This window comes from Ceratotherium simum, chromosome 29, assembly GCF_057802395.1.
Source record: "Ceratotherium simum simum isolate JZ-2026a chromosome 29, ASM5780239v1, whole genome shotgun sequence".
Lineage (NCBI taxonomy): Eukaryota > Metazoa > Chordata > Mammalia > Perissodactyla > Rhinocerotidae > Ceratotherium > Ceratotherium simum.
The window spans coordinates 4173458-4198017 of record NC_141928.1 but is presented as its reverse complement, the minus strand read 5'-3'; the positions used below and the strand labels follow the sequence as shown (position 1 = coordinate 4198017).

Genomic DNA, 24560 nt, shown 5'->3' with positions numbered 1-24560 from the left:
CCCCCAGGGTGGGGGATGGGGTCCCTACTGGGCATGCTCAGTCGAGGGTCCCGCTGTCGGTAACGGCTTGGGGCGCAGCCTTGGCGCCCAGCGGAGGGAGAGGGAGGCCAGGAGTCTCCCCTCGGAATACTATGGAAAAATACCAGGTGCCGCGTTGTCCCCTGGCCGGGAGGCGGGAGCGACGAGGGGCCGACGGTCAGGGGCGACCCCAGGACCTGGACCTTCTGCCACCACCCCCAGCCCCCTACTGGTTTAACGGCCACAGCCCCCGGACAGGCAGCCAGCAGCCAGGTCCGACCCCAGGGAGGCAAGGGACCCGTGTTCTGGCCAAGGTCTGCTTCCAGCTCGTAGGGTGACCTCGGGTACCTACAAAGGTGACCTCCTGAGTCCTCGTTGCCTCTCTGGGCCTCATTTTCCCCCTCTCTAAAATGATGGACGAAATTAAGGACTGTCCAGCCCCGTCTGTCTGAATATTTGAGGATGGAGACAACTCCATCCTTCTCGCCCATAGGTCGGTGTGCTCGGGTCCGTGGAGACAGAACACCCTACGACGTCCAGAATTCAGAATCAGGAGCCCCCAAACTGCTAAAACACCCGTCAGTAGTCTCTGGTAGGGGGACTTGGGCCTTGTACAGGGCCCATGAAAATGTTTGGGACTTGAAAAATTCACAAAAGGACAGCTGCAAAATAAAAATGAATGAATGTTTAATTAAATGCTTCTATGCATAATGTGTCAACTTTATTAAATGTTAGACTCAGTCTTTGTAAAAATTTCATTAAGTTGAAAATAATTTGTAAGTTAGATTTTTCTCACTTTGTGAGAATTTGTTTTGTGTAGGAGGATTGCGGGACCGTCAGCCAGTGGTAAAGCAGGGGAGTTTCTGGTGGCCAAAGAGGTTTTTTCTTTTTTTTTTTTCTGTGAGGAAGATTAGCCCTGAGCTGACATCCACTGCCAATCCTCCTCTCCTTGCGGAGGAAGATTGGGCCTGAGCTAACATGCCTGCCCATCTTCCTCTACTTTATGTGGGACGCCTGCCACAGCATGTCCCGATAAGCGGTGCACCAGTCCACGCCCAGGATCGGAACCGGCGAACCCTGGGCCGCCGAAGGGGATCACACGAACCCAACCACTATGCCACTGGGCCAGCCCCCCCAGAGAGTTTTAAAAGCAAAGTTACTTTTTCAGGAAAAAAAAATAGACTTGATCTGAGACATGGGTGCGTTTTACTGTTTAATTTGCCTCCTAAGAGGACCTAAGCATGTGCGTTCTTACACCAGGTTAAGCTGCTCAGGACGTTGTCCCCATATTCCCTGAGCAGGATCCAGGCTGCCCAAAGGGGCTGGATTACAGAATCCTAAGACTTTTCAAGAGTCCCTGGATTCAGGGTTCCATCCTTTACGTAACCCTCCTCGGCATCTTGCCCTCCTTCCTCCATTCTCTGACAAAAGTAATCCGATCCTCCACCCTCATCCTGTAGCTCTTGGTCTCTCTGCACAGAGTCCTGGCACGGCCTCCATCTCTCTGCAGGTTTGCCTCAATGCTCAGGCTCCGGAGTGAGACCCCGGAGTTCCAGTGGAATCCGGGCCATCTCAGTTATTAGTGCTGTAGCCTTAGGCCAGGACCTAGCTCCTTGTGCCTCAGTTTCCTCCAATGTGAACATGGAGATAGCAATAGTGCCGACAGCATGGGGTGGCTGTAAAGTGCTTGGCGCAGTGCCAGGTTCACACATGGCTGACTATGATTGCACCAGTTATGGACCAGTTACTGTCTTGTTTGGATGCCCGATTTGGAGGTGGATGCTGGAAGTTGGGATCATAGGGGGCTGGAGAGAATAAACAAACCCTCTACCCCAGGGATGTGCTGGCTCTTCACTGCCTGTTGGTCTTCGCTGCAGACTGGAGAAGGGGCTTGGGGTGGTGGAAAGAGCTCCAGAATCGGCCCAAAGAGATGGGCTCTGGGTCGGCCCTGTGGCTTAGCGGTTAAGTGCGTGCGCTCCGCTGCTGGCGGCCCAGGTTCGGATCCCGGGCGCGCACTGACGCACCGCTTCTCCGGCCATGCTGGGGCCGCGCCCCACATGCAGCAACTGGAAGGATGTGCAGCTATGACATACAACTATCTACTGGGGCTTTGGGGGAAAAATAAATAAATAAATAAAATTATAAAAAAAAAAAAAGAGATGGGTTCTGGTTCCACTTTCAAACGGCTTCTCAGCCTTCTGAGCCATTTCCTTCATCTGCAGAATGGGCCAGAGATGCATGCTCTGCCAGCCTGCAGGGGAAGTTAGGAGGGCCAGAAAAGGCATTGGAGTTGGGCACCCTTTGGAAAGTGAAGAGCTGTGTGCATTTCCTGAAAGCTTCTCTCTCTCTTGCCGGTAGATTTTGGATGAGCTGAATCCTGGGGCCTTGGGGGTGAACCTGGTGGTAGAGGAGACAGAAACGAAAGTAAAGCATGTGATAAAGCAGGTAAGAGGCCCCGTCTGAGGCACCCAGTGGGGATGGTTCCCCGACATGCACTCATCATCCCCACGTTAGAGAAAGGCTTCCTGATGCAACAGCTGGATTCCTTTCCACCAGCAGTCATGGAGGCAAATCCGGTCAGGGGTAGACGTGGGGGGTGACATGAGGCTCCTCAGGCTTCCCTGCACACTTGACTCTCTCACCTTGATGGAGAAGGAATGCTCATTTTCACCCTGACAACAACCACAACCATACCTACTGTTGAAAAACAAAATTCGACTCAGTAAATTTGAAGATCTAATTGGGTTTATCAAATGATTCCTGAATCGGTCATCTCATGTAGCAAGCAGAGAGATATGAGGAATTATACAAAATGGAAGGCTCTGGGGCCGGCCCGGTGGCATAGTGGTTAAGTTCTCTCGCTCCAATTCGGTGGCCTAGTGTTCACGGGTTGGGATCCCAGGTGTGGACCTACACACTGCTTGTCAAGCCATGCTGTGGCAGTGACACATAGAAAATAGGGGAGGACTGGCACAGATGTTAGCTCAGTGACAATCTTCCTCAAGCAAAAAAGAGGAAGATTGGCAACAGATGTTAGCTCAGGGCCACTCTTCCTTGCCAAAAAAACCCCAAAGGCTTCATAGAAAGGAAGATGGGGCAAGGAAGTTATTAGCAAAGGAAAAATGAAAGTTCATTGAAGGAAAGTAAGAGTTCAGGGTGACGACAGCTTCTCATTGGCTGAGCTGCCGCATTTTCCATTGGCTGGGCTTGTTGCTGGGCAAGAAGAAAATCTTCCTCCTTCCTGGGTAGTAAAATAGAGACACCTTCCTGATAGAGATGCAAGGTACATCTTTTCCTGTTTGGGGTAAATGACAAGATTGGTATGGCATGAGAGCTTCCTCTACAGGCCTTCTTGACTCCAATTTTACTTGAGGTTTCCTTTATTAATTTTCATGCTACCATTTATTCAGTGTATACTTTGTGCCAGGCGTCATCTCGTTTAATCTCTGCCAACCCTGCAAAGCAGGAACCATGACCCTGCTTTACAGCCAAGGATAGGGAGGCTTGGGGAGGCTGCAGACTAGCCAGCATTATACAGTTCCCAAGACCGTTTGAATGCAGGCCACCTCACTGGGGGCCGCCAGTTTTACCAAAGGGGAGCCAGGCCCGGGGAGGGGAGGCAGGGACTTACCCAGGGTCAGTCAGGGCTAAGGGCCGGACACAGAGCCCTGGGCCCTTCACCACCTCCTCACCAGGGCTGGAATGGCAGGGTAGGGTACAGACCTGCAGGGAGACAACACTTTGTGTGTCCAAGTCAGGGTAGTGCAGATGAACAGAGGGTCTAGGGGAAGAGAGCTGCCCTAAAGGCGTCCCTGGCACTCTCTCATGGTGTGCAGTGGTGGCCAGGATACGACAGGATCGGGGCTGACCGTGCAGGTGGAAGAGGCTCACTGGCGGCCACTACCTGTGTGGCAGCTCAGCAGCCCTCTACCCAAGTCCTGGCCTCGAATCCTTACCCACCTCCTACCCCATGGCTGGCCGGCTGTGGGGCTGGCCGGCTGTGGGGCTGGCCCCATCATCTCACAGGCCAGTGGGGCAGGACGGCTGACTGCCTTCTGGGCAGTCAAGGATCTTTTTAAAAAGCCAATCAATCTTTCTAAAAAAAAAAAAAAACAAAACAGATGCGAGTGGAATGCAGGTAGGGGTTTGTGTATCCTTCCAGTCTTTTTTCTAAGCATTTATAAATGTCTTTGTTTTTACAAGAATACTGTTGAGGTTGATACATACTTTTTCCCACTTTGTGTGTTGCGAACATCATTTTGTGCCACTGACATGGCTACTTCCTCTCCTGGCTCTGGTGGCTGCGTGGCCCCAACCTGCTTGATGTGCTGTAATTGATGCAACCTATCCCCTTGTGTGCAATAAGCACTTAGCTTGTTCTCGATTTTTCACTCTGTATAAACAACTCTGGTAAACAACTTATAGTTAATTTTTTTGAGGATCCTTGATACTCTTGGGATAAATTCCAAGGGGTGGGATTTCTAGGTTGAAAGATGTGACATTTTTAAGGCTTTCAGTATGTTTTGGCCAGATTCACCTAAGCATGAGCCCCCTGAAATGGGAGGAAGGGCAGACAGGCAGACTCACTGTGCTGGGGTCTTGACCTGGATCTGGTGGATCTGGGGGATCCAGGTCAAGTGGATGGAATAGTCCACTAACTCTGCATTTTCATCTAAGATCACCCCAATTACAAGAGTTCTTCGTTTGTAGGTCTTGTTAGCAGAAGTTCCGGGTAAGGATCTGGTTTTAGATGATGTGATAATATGTACCCACAGTCTTTGCCACCAAGTGTGCTGCAGATTCAAAGCTCAGTGCTGCCCTTATCACCACCCTTCCTTCTTCCATGCATTCCCCCACTGCTCAACATTCAGTGACAGGGACAGTCTTCTCAATTCAGATAAGGAATGAAGTGGTGAGGCTGATACTTTGCCAACCAGAGCAGAGCTGTTTGGCTCTGGAGGCAACACATTATTTTCTTCCCTGCTTTCAAGATGATCTGAAAATGGATCCTTTAATGATTCCTTGGACTTTATATTATGCTATCCTAAACTTATCCTTGCAACAGGAGCAAAGAAGCTCTCATTGCCCAAAGTATTTTTATATCCTTGCCTTAGGAACACCTCCGGGCTCCATCTGGTGCCATATGGTGGGGCATGAATGGTAGAGCCTGGCACTCCTGGTGAATAATGATGGTGATGATGATGATGGTGGTGGTGATAATGGTGATGGTGATTATGATGGTGATGGTGGTGGTGGTGCTGATGATAGTGGTGGTGAAGGTGATGATGGTGATGATGATGATGGTGATGGTGGTGGTGGTGGTGGTGATGGTGGTGGTGATGATGGTGATGATGGTGGTAGTGTTGATGGTGGTGGTGGTGATGGTGGTCATGGTGGTGGTGGTGATGAGGATGGTGGTGATGGTGGTGGTGGTGATGGTGATGATGGTGGTGGTGGTGTTGATGGTGATGGTGATGGTGGTGATGGTGGTGGTGGTGATGATGATGGTGATGGTGGTGGTGGTGATGGTGGTGGTGGTGATGATGGTGATGGTGGTGGTGGTGGTGATGGTGGTGATGATGATGGTGATGGTGATGGTGGTGGTGGTGATGATGGTGGTGGTGGTGGTGGTGGTGATGATGATGGTGATGGTGGTGGTGGTGGTGATGGTGATGGGTGATAATGGTAGTGGTGGTGGTGGTGGTTGTTTACTGCATCTTTACTGAGCTAGTGCTCTTGTGCCCCTACAGGTAAACTGCATTGATGAGCATCACGCCAACACGGCCCTGGAGGAGGTAACTCTCTGGGTGGCTCTCTCTCTAGAGGACATGAGGCAGAACACACAGAGACTGTTCTGTACCCTCCTGTGGAGGGTAGAGTGGGTAGAAGCCTGGGTGGAGGCATTGAGGGTCAGAACCAGTTCTTGCCCCGTACTGTGAAGCCAGAAGCCCCCAGGTCATGAAGGGATTTTGTGCCCAAAACAAGCTTTTTTTTTTTTTTTTGTGAGGAAGACCAGCCCTGAGCTAACATCGGATGCCAATCCTCCTCTTTTTTGCAGAGGAAGACTGGCCCTGGGCTAACATCCATGCCCATCTTCCTCTAGTTTATATGGGACACCGCCACAGCATGGCTTGACAAACAGTGTGTCAGTGCGCACCCAGGATCTGAACCGGCAAACCCCGGGCCGCCAAAGCAGAGCGCACGCACTTAACCGCTTGCGCCACTGGGCTGGCCCCTAAAACAAGCATTTCTAAATCCAGGTGTGGGGCCGGCCCCGTGGCTTAGCGGTTAAGTGCGTGCGCTCCGCTACTGGCGGCCCGGGTTCGGATCCCAGGCACACACCGACGCACTGCTTCTCCGGCCATGCTGAGGCCGTGTCCCACATACAGCAACTAGAAGGATGTGCAACTATGACATACAGCTATCTACTGGGGCTTTGGGGGAAGAAAAAGGAGGATGATTGGCAATAGATGTTAGCTCAGAGCCAGTCTTCCTCAGCAAAAAAATAAAAAAAGGAGGAGGATTGGCATGGATGGTTAGCTCAGGGCTGATCTTCCTCGGAAAAAAAAAAAAAGAAAAAAAAAAAGAAATCCAGGTTTGGACAACTTAGAATATGTGTTCTCAGAGAAGATCAAGTTTATATGTTGGCCCAGTCCCTAGGCTAATCTACCAATAACCGTCTTTTAAAATATTTTTTTCCTTCAATTATGAAAGTATAAGTTATGGTAGAAAATTTGGAAAATACAAAATCATTTAACAAAGAAAATGTGAACTCTTTTATATTCCTTAAATGTAGCAGTCAGAACTGACAATAACATCCTAATTTATAATAATAGCAATAACAGCTACATGCTCTTCAATGTGCTAGACAGAGGCTCTAAGCAGTTTCTCTTTGCTTTTCTTGAATTTCACATGAAGTTAAAGGTCTCCCGTCCTAGCTAATGATCACTTGCTTGTCTTCTTCCTGGAATTCCCAGCTTTTGAGCTTTGCCAGCAAACAGCTATTCGGTCCACAGTGTGGCTGATGTGCAGGATGGACCCAGGCCACATTCTGACAAAGTGAAAGAAAGCACGTGGGAGGCCCACCCGTAGCCCCCACACCATCACAGCTTTTCCCATGCCCCGTTCCCTTCCACATCCCCCTGGGCAACCTGCTTTCAACCCAACCTTCCATCGTAAGCAGTTGTCCTTCTGGCTGTTAGTCACTCAGCTAGCCATTTCTGCTGCCTAATTGTGTGTGTTCTCAAAGCACTTTCAGCTGGGGGTGAGGGCACAACCCAGGAGGCAAGGTGGCGTGAGTACATCAGTGTCCCACCTCCCTTTGGCCACACCGCCTTCTCCAGCCACCCCCGACTGTGCTTTATTTCCTTCTCCTGCAGCAGCTCACTTAGTCCTCATGACACCCACTGTTACAGCCATTTTCAGATGAGGCTGGAGGCTCAGAGAGGTTGCGGAACCTCTCAGTCACACAGCACAGCCAGCCCATGCTGCAGGCGGGACCCACACGGGGACCTCTGGCTCCTGACCACCAGGCTGCACACCCTCCTTGTGCCCACTCCCCTGCCCTGCTCAGAGCTGGAAGCATGCGTTTTTGCTGGGCCTTGTGACAGACAAGTACTGGCTGTGAAACGGTGCTTCCCGAACATCTCCACTTCCTCCGCTCCTGTCCCCGCAGCTGATGCCGCTGCTGACGCTTCGGCACGCCCACATCTCCACATACCAGGAGCTGTTCATCGTGTGGAAGAGCGAGGTGGGTCAGAGCCGACACCCACGGGCTCAGCTGGCATTTGGTGGCTGCAGGAACAAGTGAACTGAGCACAGGGCACCCTACACCATCGTAACCCCTCGAGTGGCAATGGCAGTGACTCTAAATGTGGCTACCCCCGACTCAACTCTTACTAGGGCCACGTGGGGAGCTCTCTGGGCATCATCTCTGTGAGCCCGCGACAGCCTCAGTGCAGGCAGGGTTACTATCCCACTTTATGGAAGAAGAAATAGAGGCTGAGAGAAACAAGTTGCTCCCAGTTACCACCCAGTACGTGGCCCAGCCAGGAGGCGAGGCCAGGTGGGCCTGACTCCAGTGCCCTGTGTGTTCAGCTACTGAGCTTGTCCTGCAGCCAAAGGCTCAGTGAGTCTGCGCCTCTGACGGTGGAGTTCTGCCTTTCACGGAAGGAACAGGCGTCAGGAAGCTGGTGCCCTGCTTTCCCCGCTCACGTGGCATCAGCTTGTCCCGGCCTCTGGATCCCTGACTTCTGTAGCTCCTTCCTAGCTTACTAACTAGCTGCACATTCATCTTCAGATCCTAGGAGATCTGCAGGGAGGGAAGTCCTGTCCTCATTTCCCTGGGGCTCAGAGAGGGTAAGGAGCTCTCCAAGGCCACACAGCTAGTAACAGCTGGGTGGGATTCAAATCCAGGTCTTCGTACCATAGGCTATATGACTTCTTGTCTTTGTAACGAGCCAGTAGCCTTCAAATTGCTCCAGATGGGACTGAGGTGGAGGGGAGACACGGAGCCAGGGATGGGGTGGGGCTGGGGGTGAAGGGAGGCTGCAAAGCCTCTTGCCGAGGGTCAGACAGTAATCAGATCTCCACATTAGTGTCCCCATCTGGGAGTGACAGCCACGGGTTTGAGCAGGAGTGGGGGTTCCCTTCACACACATTCCGTCCCTTTCAGCTGGGCCCCGAGGAAAGCCTTGGGGAGAGGCCGTCATCACATGCACCCCCAAATATTGTATAAGCACCCCCTAATGCTCTCAAGGAGACACAGAAAAGGCAAGAGAGCATTTCACTGTGGGAGAGAAGGCAGGGTCCTCTGAGAGCCCTGAGCCGAGGCCCCTGACCTGGTCTGCTGGGGTCCCCTTCGGGGCAGGCTCCTCAGAGGGAGGAAGTGGATCCTGGCTGAGCCCTAAAGAATGAATAGTCACCCCGTGAAGGGGCAGGGTCCCAGGCTCGGATCTGCATGTGCAGTGGCCGGGACACCAGTGCAGCTTTCAGAAAAGTCCATGTGGCTTAGTGTAGATGGAACTGGGGGTAGGGGTGGGGAGAGGAGGCCGGAGACGGGAGCAGGAGCTGCCCATGAGGGGCTCGTACTCCCGCCCCCCTCCCCAGACGGTGCCCCTGTAGCCACTGTGGATGGTGGCCCAGCGGAGGGAGGCCGTGGAGCAGATGACCACGCAGAAGCACCCAGGCCTGGGCTTCTGGGGGCCCAAGCCGAGGCACCTGGCTAAGGGGCCTCATGTGCCCAGCAGGTCTCCTCTATGTTCCTCTGCCTGGTGATGGAGTACAACAAGGAGAGCTTCCAGGAGGTCATTGAGAAGAAGAGGGAGGCAAGGACCATCATTGACTCTGAGGTAACACAGACCCTCTAGGACACCAGGCCTGGGGGCCACCTGGACCTTGTGATGTCACAGGCCCCACAGGGTGGGAGAGAGCAAAGGGGCGGGGGAGTCTGGCCTTATTTTCTCCTGAGGTTTATGCATAGAGGTGTTTGCACACTGAAGTGTGCACAGATGCGACGTGGACAGCTGGGTGCATTGCACAGAGGCACACACTCACATAGCCTCCCCCAGACCAAGAAGCAGGACACTCCCGGAACTCCAGACGCTCCCAGTCGGCACCCACGGCTCGACTTCTGCCCGTCCCTGAAGCTCACGTAAATGCACTCACACAGCACGCCATTGTTTGCGTCTGCTTTCTTGTGATCATCCTGGTGCTTCTGAGATTCAGCCACGCGTTGAGTGTATCAGGAAATGGCCCCTCCCCACGGCTAGGTGCTGCTCCATCGTGCGGCCACGCCGCGGTCTGTGTGTCTCATCTAGCTGGGGGAGCGCTTGGGCTGTCTCTGGATTGGGGCTGTGAGGAGGAAGGTGGCCGTGAACAGTGCTGGATGTGTTTTTGGGTGGACCTCAACACTCACTTTTCCTGGATAAACACCAGCCATGGAAGTGTGGGGCTGGGGCGTAGGTGTTGGTGAAGCCTTAGCAGATTCTGCACCCCACTTGCCAAGGCGGTTGGTGACCCAGTTTCCTCTCACCGCAGGCTGTGAGGGTTCCGGCTCTACGTCCTGGCCCACTCTTCAGCCTGTCGATCTTTTTACTTTTAATAAAAAATTACATTTTAATTTCAGTTATTGTGAGTAATCACGGTGAGCACTTTCTGGCTATTTGGGTATCTTCTTTTGTGCCTGTTCAAGTCTTTTGCCTGTTTAAACGTTGGGGTTGTTTGTCTTTTCTTATTGATTGTATGAGTTCTTTATAAATCCCGGATGGGGGTATCCAGAGTCTTCTCCCAGTCCATGGCTGCCAATTCACTTTCTTCATGATGTCTTTGGATGAACAGAAGTTCTGAGTTGCATGGAGTACCTCTTTTATGGTTAGCGCCTTGTGAGTCCTATCTGAGATTTTCCTCTGTTGTCTTCTGAGCTTGGTCACTTCACCTTCACATTTAGGTCTACGATCCACCTCAAATGAATTTGCCTGCTTTTGCTCTGAGAACTCCTCTGCTTGGCGGGTGACGGGCACCACCTCCCTGCTGAGGGGTTCTGAGGGGCACACAGCTCCTCTCCCAACGTGGGCCTCAGAGGCAGGCTCTGGAGTGGGTTTCAAACTTTGTTAGTGGTAGAACCCTTTTAAGCACAAAATGTTCTCAGAAACCCAGTAAATAAAGCAGAGCTACTGTAATCGGGGGCCAGGGGGCTGGTGGAAGGCTGAATGGGAGGAAGCCCAGGGTCCTGCCTGCTCAGCCCCTCTCTGACACCCCAGGATGGAATCCAGGGTTCCTAGGAACACAGTTTGAAAATCACTGTCCTGGAAACCAGATAGATCTTGTTTCTGACACAAATGCTTCTAGAACATTCTCGGGGCTCCTTTCATTCTAATGACGTAGAGAGGCAAGCCCCAAGTAGGCATGGAAGACTTCAACCTCTCTGAAACCCACAAGGCCCATAGGCCACAAGGGGTGGGGCGTGGGGCTGGAGCCCCACGGCACCCTGGGTCTGCAGTGTGGAGACAGGAGTGCCAGGTGGAAATGAAGACGCTGCCCTGCTGACATGGTTTTACTGTCTGGAGAGCTGCACATGCTCCAGCCTCAAAGGAGCCTAAAGCAGAAACCTCTTGCCCTGGCTCTGAGCTTTTGGCTAGCTTCAGGCCCGTCTCAAAATGCAAGGAGAGGATAGGCCGTGATTCCACTGGCTGCGTTGAGTGGTCAGTGACCTGACCCGCACTGAGCTGCAGGGAGCCCCACTGCTGGAGCTTTTGGGCCCCTTCCAATCGTGCCATCTCTCGTTTTTTTCCCCAGTGGATGCAGAACATGCTGGGCCAAGTGTTGGATGCTTTGGAATACCTGCATCAGTTGGACATCATCCACAGGTAACCCAGGTGGCCAGGCTGCTTCAGGAGAAAAGGCACCAAGTCCCCTTGGGTGTCAGTGCCTGTGGGCAGGATCGAGGGAGGGAGGCGTGACTGGGGTCTGTGCAGCCAGGATAAGGGTGCACCTTTCCCGAAGCCCCCTAGGCTTACAGAGAATGTCACCCCCTCCACATAACCTCCAGTGACTCACCCTCACCACGCAGCTTCTTCAGAAAGCTGAGCTGACCCGGCGGGTTGGTTCTAAAGTGCAAGGAAAGAAGCCAGATAGCACTCCGAGGACACGAGGTTAAGCTGCCTGCCACGCCCTCCGGCCAGGCCAGCGCGGGCTGCAGCTCCCAGTCTGCGCTTTCGACCTGCCAGCAGTACAGCTTCCCGCTCTGGGACCCATGGTCTGAGCGGCTGGGAATGGTTAAGTGTTGTGTTTAAAGGGGGAGAGAGAAACCATGTGCACCACGTGTATGAAGGAAATGCTCATAATTCAGTGTTAATGTCACTGGACATTACAAAATGGTCAAAAACCAATCCCCAAACAAATAAATGCGTAGCTAGGATCTGGAAGAGGGCGAACAGGATGTTAGCAGAGGGACTGCAGAAGGATTGGGTAGTTTCCTACTTGTATTGGCTTGTTTTTTCCGATTTAAAATAACTGAGTATATTTTATGTTTATAGAAAACAATATTTTAAAAGTGGGCTGCGCAGGGGGCGTTTATTGAGGAGAGAGGGTTGTGAGCTGCTGCTGTGGAGCTGGGCAGGGTGAGGAGGTGAGAGTAAGGTTCAAGGCACATGCTGGCCCAGCCGCTGGGAAGACGTGGCTCCTGCCCCGGGAGCGTTATCCACGGTGGCCCCGCTGGCGATGGGTGGAAAGGCGTGCCTCTTGTTTCAGGAACCTCAAGCCCTCCAACATCATCCTTGTCAGCAGCAACCACTGCAAACTGCAGGACCTGAGCTGCAATGCGCTGATGACCCATGAAGCCAAGTGGAACATCCGCGCAGAGGAAGGTGGCTGGGGAGCAGTGGGGGACGGGCTGTTTACCAGAGGGGTCACTCTTAGAGTCCAGAGGGCAGTGGCCAGTGCTGAAACATGGCAACATCAAACCTCTCCTTGCTCAGAAGATCCCCACAGACCTCCCTGGGCTTATGTGGGCACCAAAGAGACCCCCTTGCCTGGGTTGTAACTGAACAGGTGTACCACCATGGGGGTGCATGCAGGGTCCAGAGAACACCGAGAAAATGTCAACCTTCATGGAGGGCAAAGAAAGGCCTCAGAAGGAAGGAAACTTCCTTGTAGTGGGGACATGTAGGGACAGAGTACTGTTGGATGCCAGGCACTGGCTACAGTTGGATTACTTTACTGAGTCCTAAAATAGCCCAGGAGATGGTGGAGCTGGGAGCAAGGGGAGAGGAGTTCTCCTGTCTTTGAAAAGACAATGGGGCAAAGGGAGCTGGGCTTTAAACCTATCACAGTTGTCAGGGGTGGAGAGGGTGACTGCAGTGGAGAGCTCCAGAGGCCTAGGGTGGCAGATACTGGTGGCACTCTGTCCTTGGTGCAGGGGATATGTGGATGGGAGGATGGATGGATGGATGGGGAGGTGGGTGGATGGGTAGGTGGGTGGGTGGAAAGATGGATGGATGGGTGGTTGGGTGGATGGGTAGGTAGATGGATGGGTAGGTGGATGAGTGGATGGATGGACATATGGATGGATGGGTGGGTGAGTGGGTGAATGGGTGTATCTACTAGAGGTGTAGGTGGCAGGGGTCCTTGAAGTCCATCCCTTTGCTGTTTGGCTGGGGAATGGAGGTTGGGTGGGGGTGCTTCCTGAGGCCTATCAGGGACTGACATTGCTGGATTGAGGACCCTGCTCTTTTGGCTTCTTATCTGGGGTTCAGGTTTAGAAACTAGGGCAGGGCAGGGGCCAGCCCCGTGGCGTAGCGGTTAAGTGCACTCGCTCCGCTGCTGGTGGCCCGGGTTCGGATCCCGGGCGCACACCGACTCACCGCTTGTCAGGCCATGCTGTGGCGGCGTCCCATATAAAGTGGAGGAAGATGGGCATGGATGTCAGCCCACGGCCAATCTTTCTCAGCAAAAAGAAGAGGAGGATTGGCATCAGATGTTAGCTCAGGGCTGATCTTGCTCACACACACACACACAGAAAAAGAAACTAGGGCAGGGCAACTTGAACTTTGCTTCAAAGTCCTGACATTTAGAGGGGGCAGGATGTTTAAAGAGGGTGCATGTTTTAGCCTCCTTGGCACATGCCTCTTCCAACTACTTCTGCAGCCACTGTGGGCACAGAGACCCGCACACATACGAGCCGGCCTGGTGGGCACCTGCTGAGATGGGCCGCCTCACTGGCTGAAGATCAAGGGTCAGGATCTCGCTGACCAGGGCCTCTTCCTGTCCCTCTATGGATAGCACGTCCCCACCTCCCTGAGGAGGGGGTGAAGGGCTCATACTGTAAGCTGCTTGCTTCCCCAGGGAGCATAGGACTCACACCCCCCCCACCTTCTCCTGCCAACAGACCCCTTTCACAAGTCCTGGATGGCCCCTGAAGCCCTCAACTTCTCCTTCAGCCAGAAATCCGACATCTGGTCCCTGGGCTGCATCATTCTCGACATGGCCAGCTGCTCCTTCATGGATGTGAGCTGCTTTCCCCCCACCCCTACCCGCCACACCCCACACCCCACTCTCCACGTCCCCAGGGGGCCAGGCCCTGCCCACCTCGGCCCCGAAAGGGGCACACTCTTCCCATCTGCCTCCTCCTGCCCTTGTTCTGTGTCTCTGCGGGGCTGTGCAGAGCCCCCCGCCCCAGCTGCTGGAGGACCCCTCACTCAGCACCTGGCCCTGCTGTGCCCTAGCGTGGTGAGGCTGGTGAGGGCAGTATTGAAACCAGCCCACGTGTCTAACCGTCACCACAGCCCTCAGGAGTCGTCACTGCCCCTTATGGATGAGGAAACCTGAGGTCAGGTGCACTAACTGGCCCACGGTGGGATTGGGACTGTGCTCCGTCCCTGTTTGAGTAAGGATGCATTGAGCTGCAGGCAATGGGAAGCTGGACTGATGGGGGCCTGGTGCGCAGGCGCCGTCTCTGTGCCTGCACTTCCCTCGCGTGGGGCCTTGGCTCTCAGCGCTGCTGGAGGCTCCTGCACCAGGGACTCTGCCTGTGGGCAGGAGGGAGAAGGGAAGAGCAAAGGACCATGCTGGTCCCTCCATGGGTCCCTAGTCCCCTGGCTGCAGGGAGGCTGGGAAGTTGAGCCTCATGGCTTCAGATCTTCTACATACAGAAGAGAAAGCAGGGAGAAGCGAGAAGGCCAGGCCTCCGTGCTTGCCACGCCCAAGAGCAGGAAGCTCCCCTGCCTCCCAGCGCCATGTGCAAGGACCCAGGTCCGCCTGGGGGGCCCCAGCACTCCCCACTCTCTCCCAGACCCCCAGACTCTTACCGGCTGGGTCTGGATCAGAGATAAGCACCGTGGCCTTCTTGACATGACTGTAGAGGGAGGGTTATCCCTCACTCCCTCTGCCCAGCGAGAGGGCCTGCTGCTCCCTTCTCTCTGAACCTCCATTTCTTCCTCATGGAAACACTCTGGGCTCGGGTGGTCTCTGGGCATTCCTGAGGGCGGCGGCCACATCTTCTCACCTCTAGCCCCCTCGCCGCTCTCCCCGGTGCCCGGCACAGCCTCCACCCAGGTCAGGGCTGTTTTCATTTAGTTGAGGAAACGCATGACGCAGCGTTCTCTATCTCCTCTTAGAAAACAGAAGCCGTGCTTCTGCGCAAGTCCATCCGGAATCTCCCAGATGGCCTGAGGGGCGTCCTGACGACCATGGAGGAGAGGAAGGTCCCCAACGTGACAACCTTCTCTTCCCTCTTGCCTTTGATGCTCCAGATCGACCCCTCAGAGCGAATAACAGTCAGGTGAGTGCAGGGTCTGGGGTTGAACTTACTCTCTCAGTTCATTTGCCAACATCTTTCCGCTTTAATATCTTCGCAGCCACTTGGTGCTTTAATGGCACAGAGTACCCCATCACACCCACCCTGACTCCCCCGTGGAACACTGGGCTTTTCCAAGTTTGGGTCTCCCAAACTGCAGCAACGAAGGATCTTGAATGCACATCTTAGAGCTCTGGAGCCAACAGGGCCCACTTCTCCATCAGACACAGGAGGCATGGCCCTGAGGACCAGGAAAATGTTTTAATTCTAATTTATCTTAAAATCAGAAGAACAAGTGAAGATATAACAATGAATCCAGCCTGGGTTATAGTCACCTTTATACCAACACGGTTATAAAATCTGATTTCTTTTGTATTTTTATGGAGAAAGGGGCCCACACAGGCCAAAGTGCCAGAGCCCAGCACCGTCCCCCCTCAGCCCCAGGAGTAAGCCCAGTGACCCTCCTGGAAGTGGAATTGTTGGGGCACCAGCTGGACATGCTTGTGACATTGTGACACGTGCTGCCGGACAGATTCTAAACAAGAAGGTGGAGGTCCAGCGTCTGCCCGCTGGGGGCCGCCCTGAGCCCTTCAGAGGGAGGCCGCAAGGTGAGTGCCACTGCTCTCTCTGCTCCCCTCCAGGGATGTGATACACATCACCTTCATGAGCAGCGATTTCAGGTCCTCGAACATCGCCCTGACACTGCACCAGCAGGTGGTGCCTGCATCCATCACTGACATGCTGTTAGAAGGCACTGTGGCCAGCATTTTAGGTGATGATGAGGACCCCAGGGGGGGAGGGCACCATGGGGCTGCTGTGGCCTTGGCATCCCATTGTCTCTTAGCTCCGGAGGGCCAGTGCCTCCCCCACCACCCAGTCCTCTGGACTCCTCCTCCTGCGTGGCTGGTGGGCAGGAAGTCTTCTGGGCTCGCCCTCCATCCATCCCCAGCAGAGGCTCAGGGTGCTGCCCCACTCAGACACCCCCCCAGCTCCCGTTACCTCTAGCAGAGTTCATTTCCATGGCCTGGCCTCCACCTGCTTCCCTCTGTTCCACAGTCCTCGATTATTGAACAGCCCCTCACTGCCACGCCCCTTGGAACTCCCTGCTTTTTGCTTCCACACCCTGGCACAGTGGCCCCGAAGCCCGGAGTGTCTTCCCCACTCGGCAGCACTTCCTGTGTGGTTACTACGTGCTGGACATGGGATGGGTACAGCAGTGACCCTGGAATGCAGGCGCATCCCTAAAGGGAGAAGTGGCACAGGGGCTCCTTCTGCTTTTGATACCCGCGGGCCTCAGGCAAGGGTGCCACTGGTCGCCTGGCGCAGTGCTTGCTCGTCACGCAGCACCCCAGGTGCGTGTGCTAGTCTCTACCATGTGCTCCAGGCTGGGGGCACTTTGGGGCTCCCAGCATAGTGGGAACCCCATAGTGGAACACAGTAGCTATGCCCAAGGTCTAGAGGTCATCTTCAAGTTCGAGCGTAGCTCCACCCTCCCATCCCTCTGTGTTCCTGGTGTGTAGGTGGGCCGCTTACTCCCTCCTCCCCCTCCATGGCTCCCTGCACCGCTGCTTATGACAAGGGACCCCTGCCCTGTCTGCTGCCTCTGCCCCATTTATGGGGAAGGGGTGCAGGAGGGTCTAAAGGCAGGAAGGGACACCCACGAGGCTCTAGCCGCTCGGTTTCCCCACGTCTCATGGTCATGGGCTTTGGAGGCAGACAGCTGGGTCCAATGGAAGCCCATCACCCACTCTGAGCCTCCGTTTCCTTATCTAAAGTAGGGATCACGACAGAACCCAGTCCAGGGGCTGCTGTGAGGATTCAGGACGATAAGGCTTGTGAGGTACCTGTACGGTGCCAGCCAGGCAGGGCTGGAGGAGGGGTCCGAGTCAGCGGTAGGATGAGGGGTCCGCACCACACATGGCTGGAGACTCAGCTCCTTTCTGGGGGTCATTTGTTCTGAATCAATGGCTGAGAAGCCTGCCAGGAGGCCCAGAGGAGCAGTGGAAAGGGCCCTGGGCAGGGGGTTAGGGGAGAACTCCGGCCCTGTCGACCCCCGAGTGAGGCGTAGAGCAGCGGTGCACGCCTGGGTGGGCTCCAGACGGGCTTGGGGTTGACTTGGGACACGTTGCTCAGCCTGGAAAGTGGGGATGAAGAGAGCGTCGCCTCATGCCCGGTGCCGTGGATCTATGAGGCGTGCATGTCAAGCAGCCAGGCCAGCGAGGGGCCCACAGACGCCCTGGCCCTCAGGAGGGTCCCTGAGCTGGCCAGGGCTCGGGGGAACGCACGGCAGGCGCCTCTGCATGCTTTCCTCTGTTCCCTCAGAGGTCATGCAGAACTTCTCCAGCCGACCTGAAGTCCAGCTCAGAGCCATGACCAGGCTCCTGAGAATGCCGGACGCTGAGCTAGGTAGAGATCCCCCCCCCCCCCACGCTCCCCAGTCCTCCCTTTGGGGGCACCCTGGTCTGTTCTTTTACACCCCTGAGGCCCATTTATAGTCCTGTCAGGGGTCCTTGTGTTCATGACCCGCTTGGAACAGGCGGCTCCAGTTCTTCCTGTTGTCACTTTTACTGAGCAGAGCGGGGGGATGGGGTGGCTTGGTACCCAAACCCTTCCTAGTGGGCTCCCTTCACATGATGTTAATGGATGCTGAATAAGACATCCCGTCTCTCCCACCAGCCCTATGATGGGTATGTGAGCTGTTGCTCATTTGCTGGTGTTACAAACAATACTCTACTGAACACCCTGGAGCATACGTATGTGTGCGCTTGTGTGAGTGTTTCTGTAGGATAAATTCATAGATGTTCAGGGTGTGAGTACTTCATGTTGTCATGGATACTGCAAATTGCCCTCCACAGATACACCAACTTACCCACCTATCAAGAGTGCATGCAATGGGGGCCGGCCTGGTGGCGCAAACGGTTAAGTGCGTGCGCTCTGCCGCGGCGGCCCGGGGTTCACGGGTTCGGATCCCGGACGCACACCGACACACCGCTTGTCAAGCCATGCTGTGGCAGCGTCCCATATAAAGTAGAGGAAGATGAGGCACGGATGTTAGCCCAGGGCCGGTCTTCCTCAGCAAAAAGAGGAGGATTGGCAGATGTTAGCTCAGGGCCGATCTCCCTCACAAAAAAAAAAAGAAAAAACAGTGCACGCAAGCACCTCTTCCCCCAGCACTCTCCATCAATGAGTATTAAGCATCTTTTTAACTCTGCCAGAACATGGCTTCATAAAATCTCTCCACTCAACCTCTATCTCGCCAGCCTGAATATTACATTCACTCACTCATCCATCCATCCACCCACTCAACCATCCCTCTGTCCACTCATCCATCAACCCGTCTCTCTCTCCATCTCTCCATCTTCCATCTTTCCACAAAAGGTCTGTCCCAGTGGCTGGGGCATCAGAGATTAGAGACACCCAGTCCCAGCCCTCCACTGAGGCAGCAGAGACCTCATATTGGCCTTTGCCTTTCCTTCCCTCTCCTCCTTGCTCTTGACCCCTTCTGGAGCTAGGCTGTGGCCAGGATAGAGTCCATGGGAAGGGAGATTTTGCCTTCCTGGAGAAACTATGGGAGGCTGCTGGGCCCCTTCCCAAGGATGGCCTTTTCTACCACCCAGAGCCATGCCTGCCTCAAACAGCCTTGTGTGGAGATGGGCTAGGCGTGGCTTGGCCTTCTGGGTGTCAGCACTCTTGTCCTTGTCATTCTCAAGCCCGAGATGGAGGGACTGCTATCTGCACTCTTCCAATGAGGAAACAGGCTGGTAGAGGCAAAGCAGCAGTGGGGAAGGGGCACAGCTGGGACTGGCTGCCCACCTCTGTCTCTCACCCCCTCCCCAGCGCACAGCACAGGCCTGGAGGAAAGACGATGGGACCCATAGATGTCCACTCTAAGGCAGTCACGGCCAAGGGCTCCGGAGTCAGACAGGCTCGGTTCAAAGAAAGTGCTGTCATCTCTCTGTCCCTCAGTTTTCTCATCTGTACAATGAGCACGGTAATAGGAAGGATCTACATTGTCGAGTTGTTGGCAGGAGTAAGATGCCTATGGCAGACACATGGCCAGCACTCAGTAAGCACAGTGACTGATCATGTTTCTTCACCAGTCTACTTGTCCACCCAGGGCCACACATGATGCCCTGCAGACTCCCAGCAGCATCCGGTCCCCGGTCTGGTCCACACACCCCTCCCCCATGCTCCTATGCAAGTCTCACCTTGGCCCCTGCCCTGCCAGGTCTGCCGTGGCCAATTGAGCTGGTGGAGGTGTTGATCACCATCATGAAGCAACATGAGAGGATCCTTGACATACAGCTCTGTGCCTGCTCCCTGCTGCTGCGCTCCCTGGGCCTAGGTGGGCGCCGGGCAGGGGAGACCCCCTGGGCCAAGGTGGGTGCTGAGCCGGGCATGTGTTAGATGTTCACCTGGCACAGGCCCCGTAGGGTCTTGGAAGCCAGTACTGGCCACACAGTGCTGCTCACCAGCCGTGCAGGCTGGACAGGTCCCCACCCCTTTGGTCCTTCACTTCATCATGCAACCAGCACTTACGGGACCTGCTCTGTGCCAAGAGAACAAGGCCGACCTCAGCTTCCTCCACGCAAAGTGGGGGCGCTGCCTCCCAACCAAGGCGGGAGCACCCCTGCATGCAGTCTTCCCGCCCCAGGGTCCCTAGCTTTGGGGTTAACCACAGGCTTCGTCCATTGGCCCAAGCAGCACTGGCACGGGACCCGGCAGCCGAGGTGCCGAGCGACAGCTCCATCACGTCTGTCCTGCTGAGCATCATGCGCAGCCACCCCAAGGCGGAGCAGCTCCTGCTCATGGTCTACAGCCTGCTCACCATCATCTCCAGCCAGGGTGGGTCTGCCGGCCCCTCCCTCAGGCCGAGGCTGGGGCACACCAGGTGGGTGGGGTAGTGCTGGGCCTTGTTCCTGAGATGGCACAATTGCACTGCCTTCGGTTGGTCTGTTCCACATCTCATCCTTTTTCTTTTCTCTTGATGGAAAGCTTCCATTTTTAGTCACTCTTTCCCTCCACGAATGTGCACAGGTACCAACTAGGTGCCAGGCACCACTGTGGGCTTCATGCCGACGTCTTCTGCCCTGCTTGTCTCCATTTCATAGCTCATCTGGGCTTCTGAGGCGGCCAGGCAGGCAGTGGGTGGCTGGACTGGGGATAGTGTGGAGGAAAGGGTCATTCCTGAGGGCTTTACACACCTTTACGTGCCTTCCAGCCACCCCATCGGGTCGGTACTGTCCTCTCCGAGGGAAGTTGGGGTCTGAGAGAGCCCAAGGACACTCGCATATAGTACGTGGTGGCCGGGGGCTGGACCAGCTCCCTGCTCTTCACTACACTGACCCGATCATTTGCTGCACATCACTGATCCCACTTTTGGGAGTGAAAAGGGGTGCTATGAACAGGCATGTGGGGACAACAGGTGGAAATTCGATCCGCCAGGCAAAGTGGATGTCAGGTCATCCCATCGGGAAACAACAATCGTGGGGCCACCTCGGAAGGCTCAGGCCTGCTGTGTGGCCCCTAGAGGCAGGGCCAGGCCCCTTGGAAGGAAAGCTACAGAGGCCGGTCCCAGCCCAGTAAGGGGATGGGAGATACTGGCGCTGGTGGTCCTGGGGACAGACCACGTCCTCTTGTTTCTGGGTCCCACGCTGGGCATGAAACTGACGCAGGACGCGTGGGACTGCAGTGCCCGAAGACAACGGAGGAGGGTGGCGGCGTTCAGGGAAGGGTCCTGGAGGAGGGGGTCTCCGTGCTCTGAATTCCGGGGGCCACCCACAGAATCAGCCGCAGAGGAGCTGCAGGAGGCTGGGCTGTTTGAGCATATCCTGGAGCATCTGGGCACCCTCCCCAGGAACAGGGACATCTGCATCAATGGCCTGAGCCTGCTCTGGGCCCTGCTGGTGGACGGTGAGAGGCCCCTCCTCCTGCTCTCCGGCAGGGGGCTGGCATCTCTCCCTCCACTGCTCCCTAACCACCTCTGAGAGCCTTCAAGGGCTTCTGTGCCCTGTCCCGCAAACACTTCAGGACAAATCATGCCCCTGAAGGGCTGGAAGCACAGCAAAAGCAAGGAAGGACGAATAGGGCAGAGGTGGGACTTCCTGTCCCAGTGGGTGGGCCCCTCACAGACTCTGGCTCCCACCCATCCTGGGATGTCCCAGGCGGTCCTTGGTTTCAGAAGTTAGCCTTAGCACTGCAGCCTAACCTAATTTTTGATTCAGAAAAGGGGGCCCCCAGGCCGCGCTGCTTCCTCTCCTCCAGGCCCCAGGGTGGCCCTCCAGCGCCTGGGCAGTAGTCTTACCCAGGAAAAGAAGCCTCCAAGCCACGGAGAGCCCTGGGAACCCGAGAGCCCCGCCCACACCCAGAGTGCAAAATCCCCCAAGCCTCCCCTTGGGGGCATGGTGATCCCTACCCTCCAAATACTCCCTGGCGAGTGGGAAAGCCCTCCATCTTCCCATCTCTGAGGACATCTGACCTCTCCCACCACCAATTCTGCTTTATTGTCCTTGGTGGGAGGCACGGGGTGGGGCGCCATGTATTGTCCTTGGTGGGAGGCACGGGGTGGGGCGCCATGTATACAGCAGGCACTTCAGTCTGCACCCAAGGGCTAGATGTCCTCTCCTCCATCCCATCCTGGTTCCAGCTGTCATTGTGAACAAGGCTCCCTTGGAGAAAGCACCAGTCCTCGTTGCTGAGGTGCTAGCCACCTACCCCACAGATGCGGAGATGGCTGAAGCCGGCTGTGCAGTCCTCTGGCTGCTGTCCTTGCTAGGTGAGCAGCCTGGGGCCCCGGGAGCTGGGAGGGGGGACCCCAGACCCAGGAGACAAGAAGGCCTCCATCTGGCCTTCTGCAGGCTGCATAAAGGAGCACCAGTTTGAAGAGGTGGCAGCGCTGTTCCTGCAAAGCATCCGGCTGTGCCAAGACAGAGTCCTGCTGGTGAACAACGCCTACCGGGGCCTGGCCAGCCTGGCAAAGGTGTCTGGTGAGCCTGGGGACGGACTGGGCTGCCACTAGGAGGTGGGGGTAAAACTCAACAATATCTGCCAGCTGCCCACAAACCAAAAACAAGCAAAAAATCAAATAGGAAAAACCCTCTGTAGTCCCAGCATCTACAAGTTGCCATGGAGACTTTATATACTTTTGCATAATGCTATATTGTGACCATCTTTCCCCGTCCATAAACACTATCAGGTCTGCACAGGTTTTCCCACAGGTACAGCCCAGGAGACAGGTCTATCTCCAAATTCCTGCCTCCAACAGACCCTGGCTGTTATCCCGTGTGCTGTCCCTGGCCTTGTGCCTAACTCGCGGCACGGTAACACTTTATGGAGACACTTGGGGCCTGGAGACTGGCCAAAGTCACCAGCTGGTGTGTGGGGTGGCCTGGTCCCAACTCTGTGTTCCAGGGCAGGTGCGTGGGCTGGACAGGGGGGCCCAGGGCCGGCCTGGACGGGAAAGCAAAGATGGCCAGGCCTATCTGCCTCAGCCTGAAGTTGCCTGAGCCTGAAGGGGTGGGGCCAGCTTCACTCCTGGGAAGACCCTGGAGTCTTCCATCTCAGAGACACACCCTGGGCTCCAGGCCTGCCCCACCTTCCAAGGTCCCACCAACAACAGACCTTTGTCAGGGGTCAGCTGCCAACCCTCATGAGGCCCTGAGGGCAAACGGGAAATGGCTCAGCTCCGTGAGCGGAGTCAATGAGAACCCAGTGAACACGACCCCCAGCCAGTCAGGGTGAGAATCGTGGCTTTGCCACCTACTGGCTGTGTGACATTCAAGTCATCTCACTGGAGTGTCAGCTTCCCCTGGGCTCCAGGACAATCTGAGGAGTAACATCTACACAGCATCACACGTCACTGCTGACGCAGGTGCCCAGCCCCTCAAGCGCCGGGGTCCTAACCCCGCGCAGCCAGGCCTCCTAACCTGGAGCGCCCCCTACACGCACCCTCTGCAGCGTGTTCTGGCGCTTCTGTCACGCCCACAGGCTGAGACCACCGCTCCCGTGGGAGCCTCTTGCTGCCTGGGTGGAGGGAGGTGGGGTGTGTATTCCCACTGGGAGGGAACAAGGCAGTAGATGCTCTCACAGGCCTCACAGCCAGAGAGAAGAAACGCCAACCTCAGATGCCCCCGGGCTGCAGGACACTGGCCTCCTCCGCCAGTGCCGAGGCCCATGCTGTCCCAAGCACTTTGGCCTCTCAGCAACCCTATGAACTTGGTACTGCCGTCACCCCATTTCCAGAGAACACTGAGGTGTGGGCAGATGCAGGGCACGACCCCACTTTCTCCTGTCCCCCCCTCCCCACCAGAGCTGGTGGCGCTGCAGGTGGTGATGCCCGAGGAGGGCAGCAGTGGCCTCAGCTTCATCAAGGAGACATACCAGCTCTACAGGGATGACCCAGAGGTGGTGGAGAATGTCTGCATGCTGCTGGGCCACCTTGCTTCCTACAGTGAGAACCCCCTGGAACTTCCTATGCACTTGGCACGAGTGTCCACTCTGTGCCAGGCACTGTGCTGGCTGTGGCTGATGCCTAGCTCCTGAGCCCTGGGGGGCAGCATGCAGCTCATGCTGAGCCTGAGTGGGATGGGGACCCTTGTCCTGCTGGCCTCCTCAGAAATGCCCCAGCCTCAGGACCCTCTGCTCTGCCCACAGAGGAGATCCTGTCCGAGCTGGTGTCCAGCGGCATCCAGCCCCTGGTCCAAGAGATCCACAGGCGCTTCACCTCCAGCCTGGTGAGCGCGCAGGGCCTCCGCAAAGCAGGCCCCACATCCGCCTCCGTAGCCAGACCCAGGTGGCACTGAGTCCGGGACCCGGAGCAAGGTTTATGTGGAACCAACCGGGATCACTGCATGTAGTTTTTAGTGACTCTCTTCCTGTGATCCCATGTCTACACGGGGCTAAAGTAAATCCTATAGGGGAGGAGTAAGCAGACCTCTTCAAAGAAAAGCGGATTAACTCACAAAAACAATTACTCATGGACCCCGAGACTGTCCATGAAAACAGTGACCTACTCTTCTTCTAGGAGCTGGTTTCTTACGCAGAAAAGGTGCTCCAGAGGCTGCAGGAGGCCACGCCTCCCAGCCCCATGGGTGGGCAGTCGGCTTTGCCCTGAGGAGGTAGGCAGCCCAAGGCCTCCCTCCTACTCACTGCCTTCTTCCCCACCTTCCTTTCCTCCTCAGGGTTGTGGGGTCAGGAAAACTGTCACCCAGGACCAGTGTGTGCATTTTACACTCTTCTTCAGTTCCTGGCA

The 24560-nt window shown here is 55.5% G+C and overlaps 1 protein-coding gene across 1 annotated transcript; it reads left to right on the top strand.

Moving 5' to 3' along the window:
- Positions 1 to 131: 131 nt before the first annotated feature.
- STKLD1 (serine/threonine kinase like domain containing 1) lies at positions 132 to 24526 on the top strand. Its single transcript, XM_087419616.1, has 19 exons — positions 132 to 347; positions 2377 to 2463; positions 5769 to 5813; positions 7694 to 7768; positions 9267 to 9368; positions 11314 to 11384; positions 12268 to 12383; positions 13904 to 14022; positions 15132 to 15295; positions 15952 to 16082; positions 17633 to 17716; positions 19539 to 19655; positions 20015 to 20155; positions 21095 to 21223; positions 21957 to 22085; positions 22168 to 22296; positions 23619 to 23759; positions 23963 to 24042; positions 24333 to 24526. Exons 1-19 carry the CDS (start codon positions 132 to 134, stop codon positions 24420 to 24422), a joined length of 2166 nt encoding a protein of 721 aa, XP_087275742.1. The 3' UTR covers positions 24423 to 24526.
- The last annotated feature ends 34 nt before the right edge of the window (positions 24527 to 24560 follow it).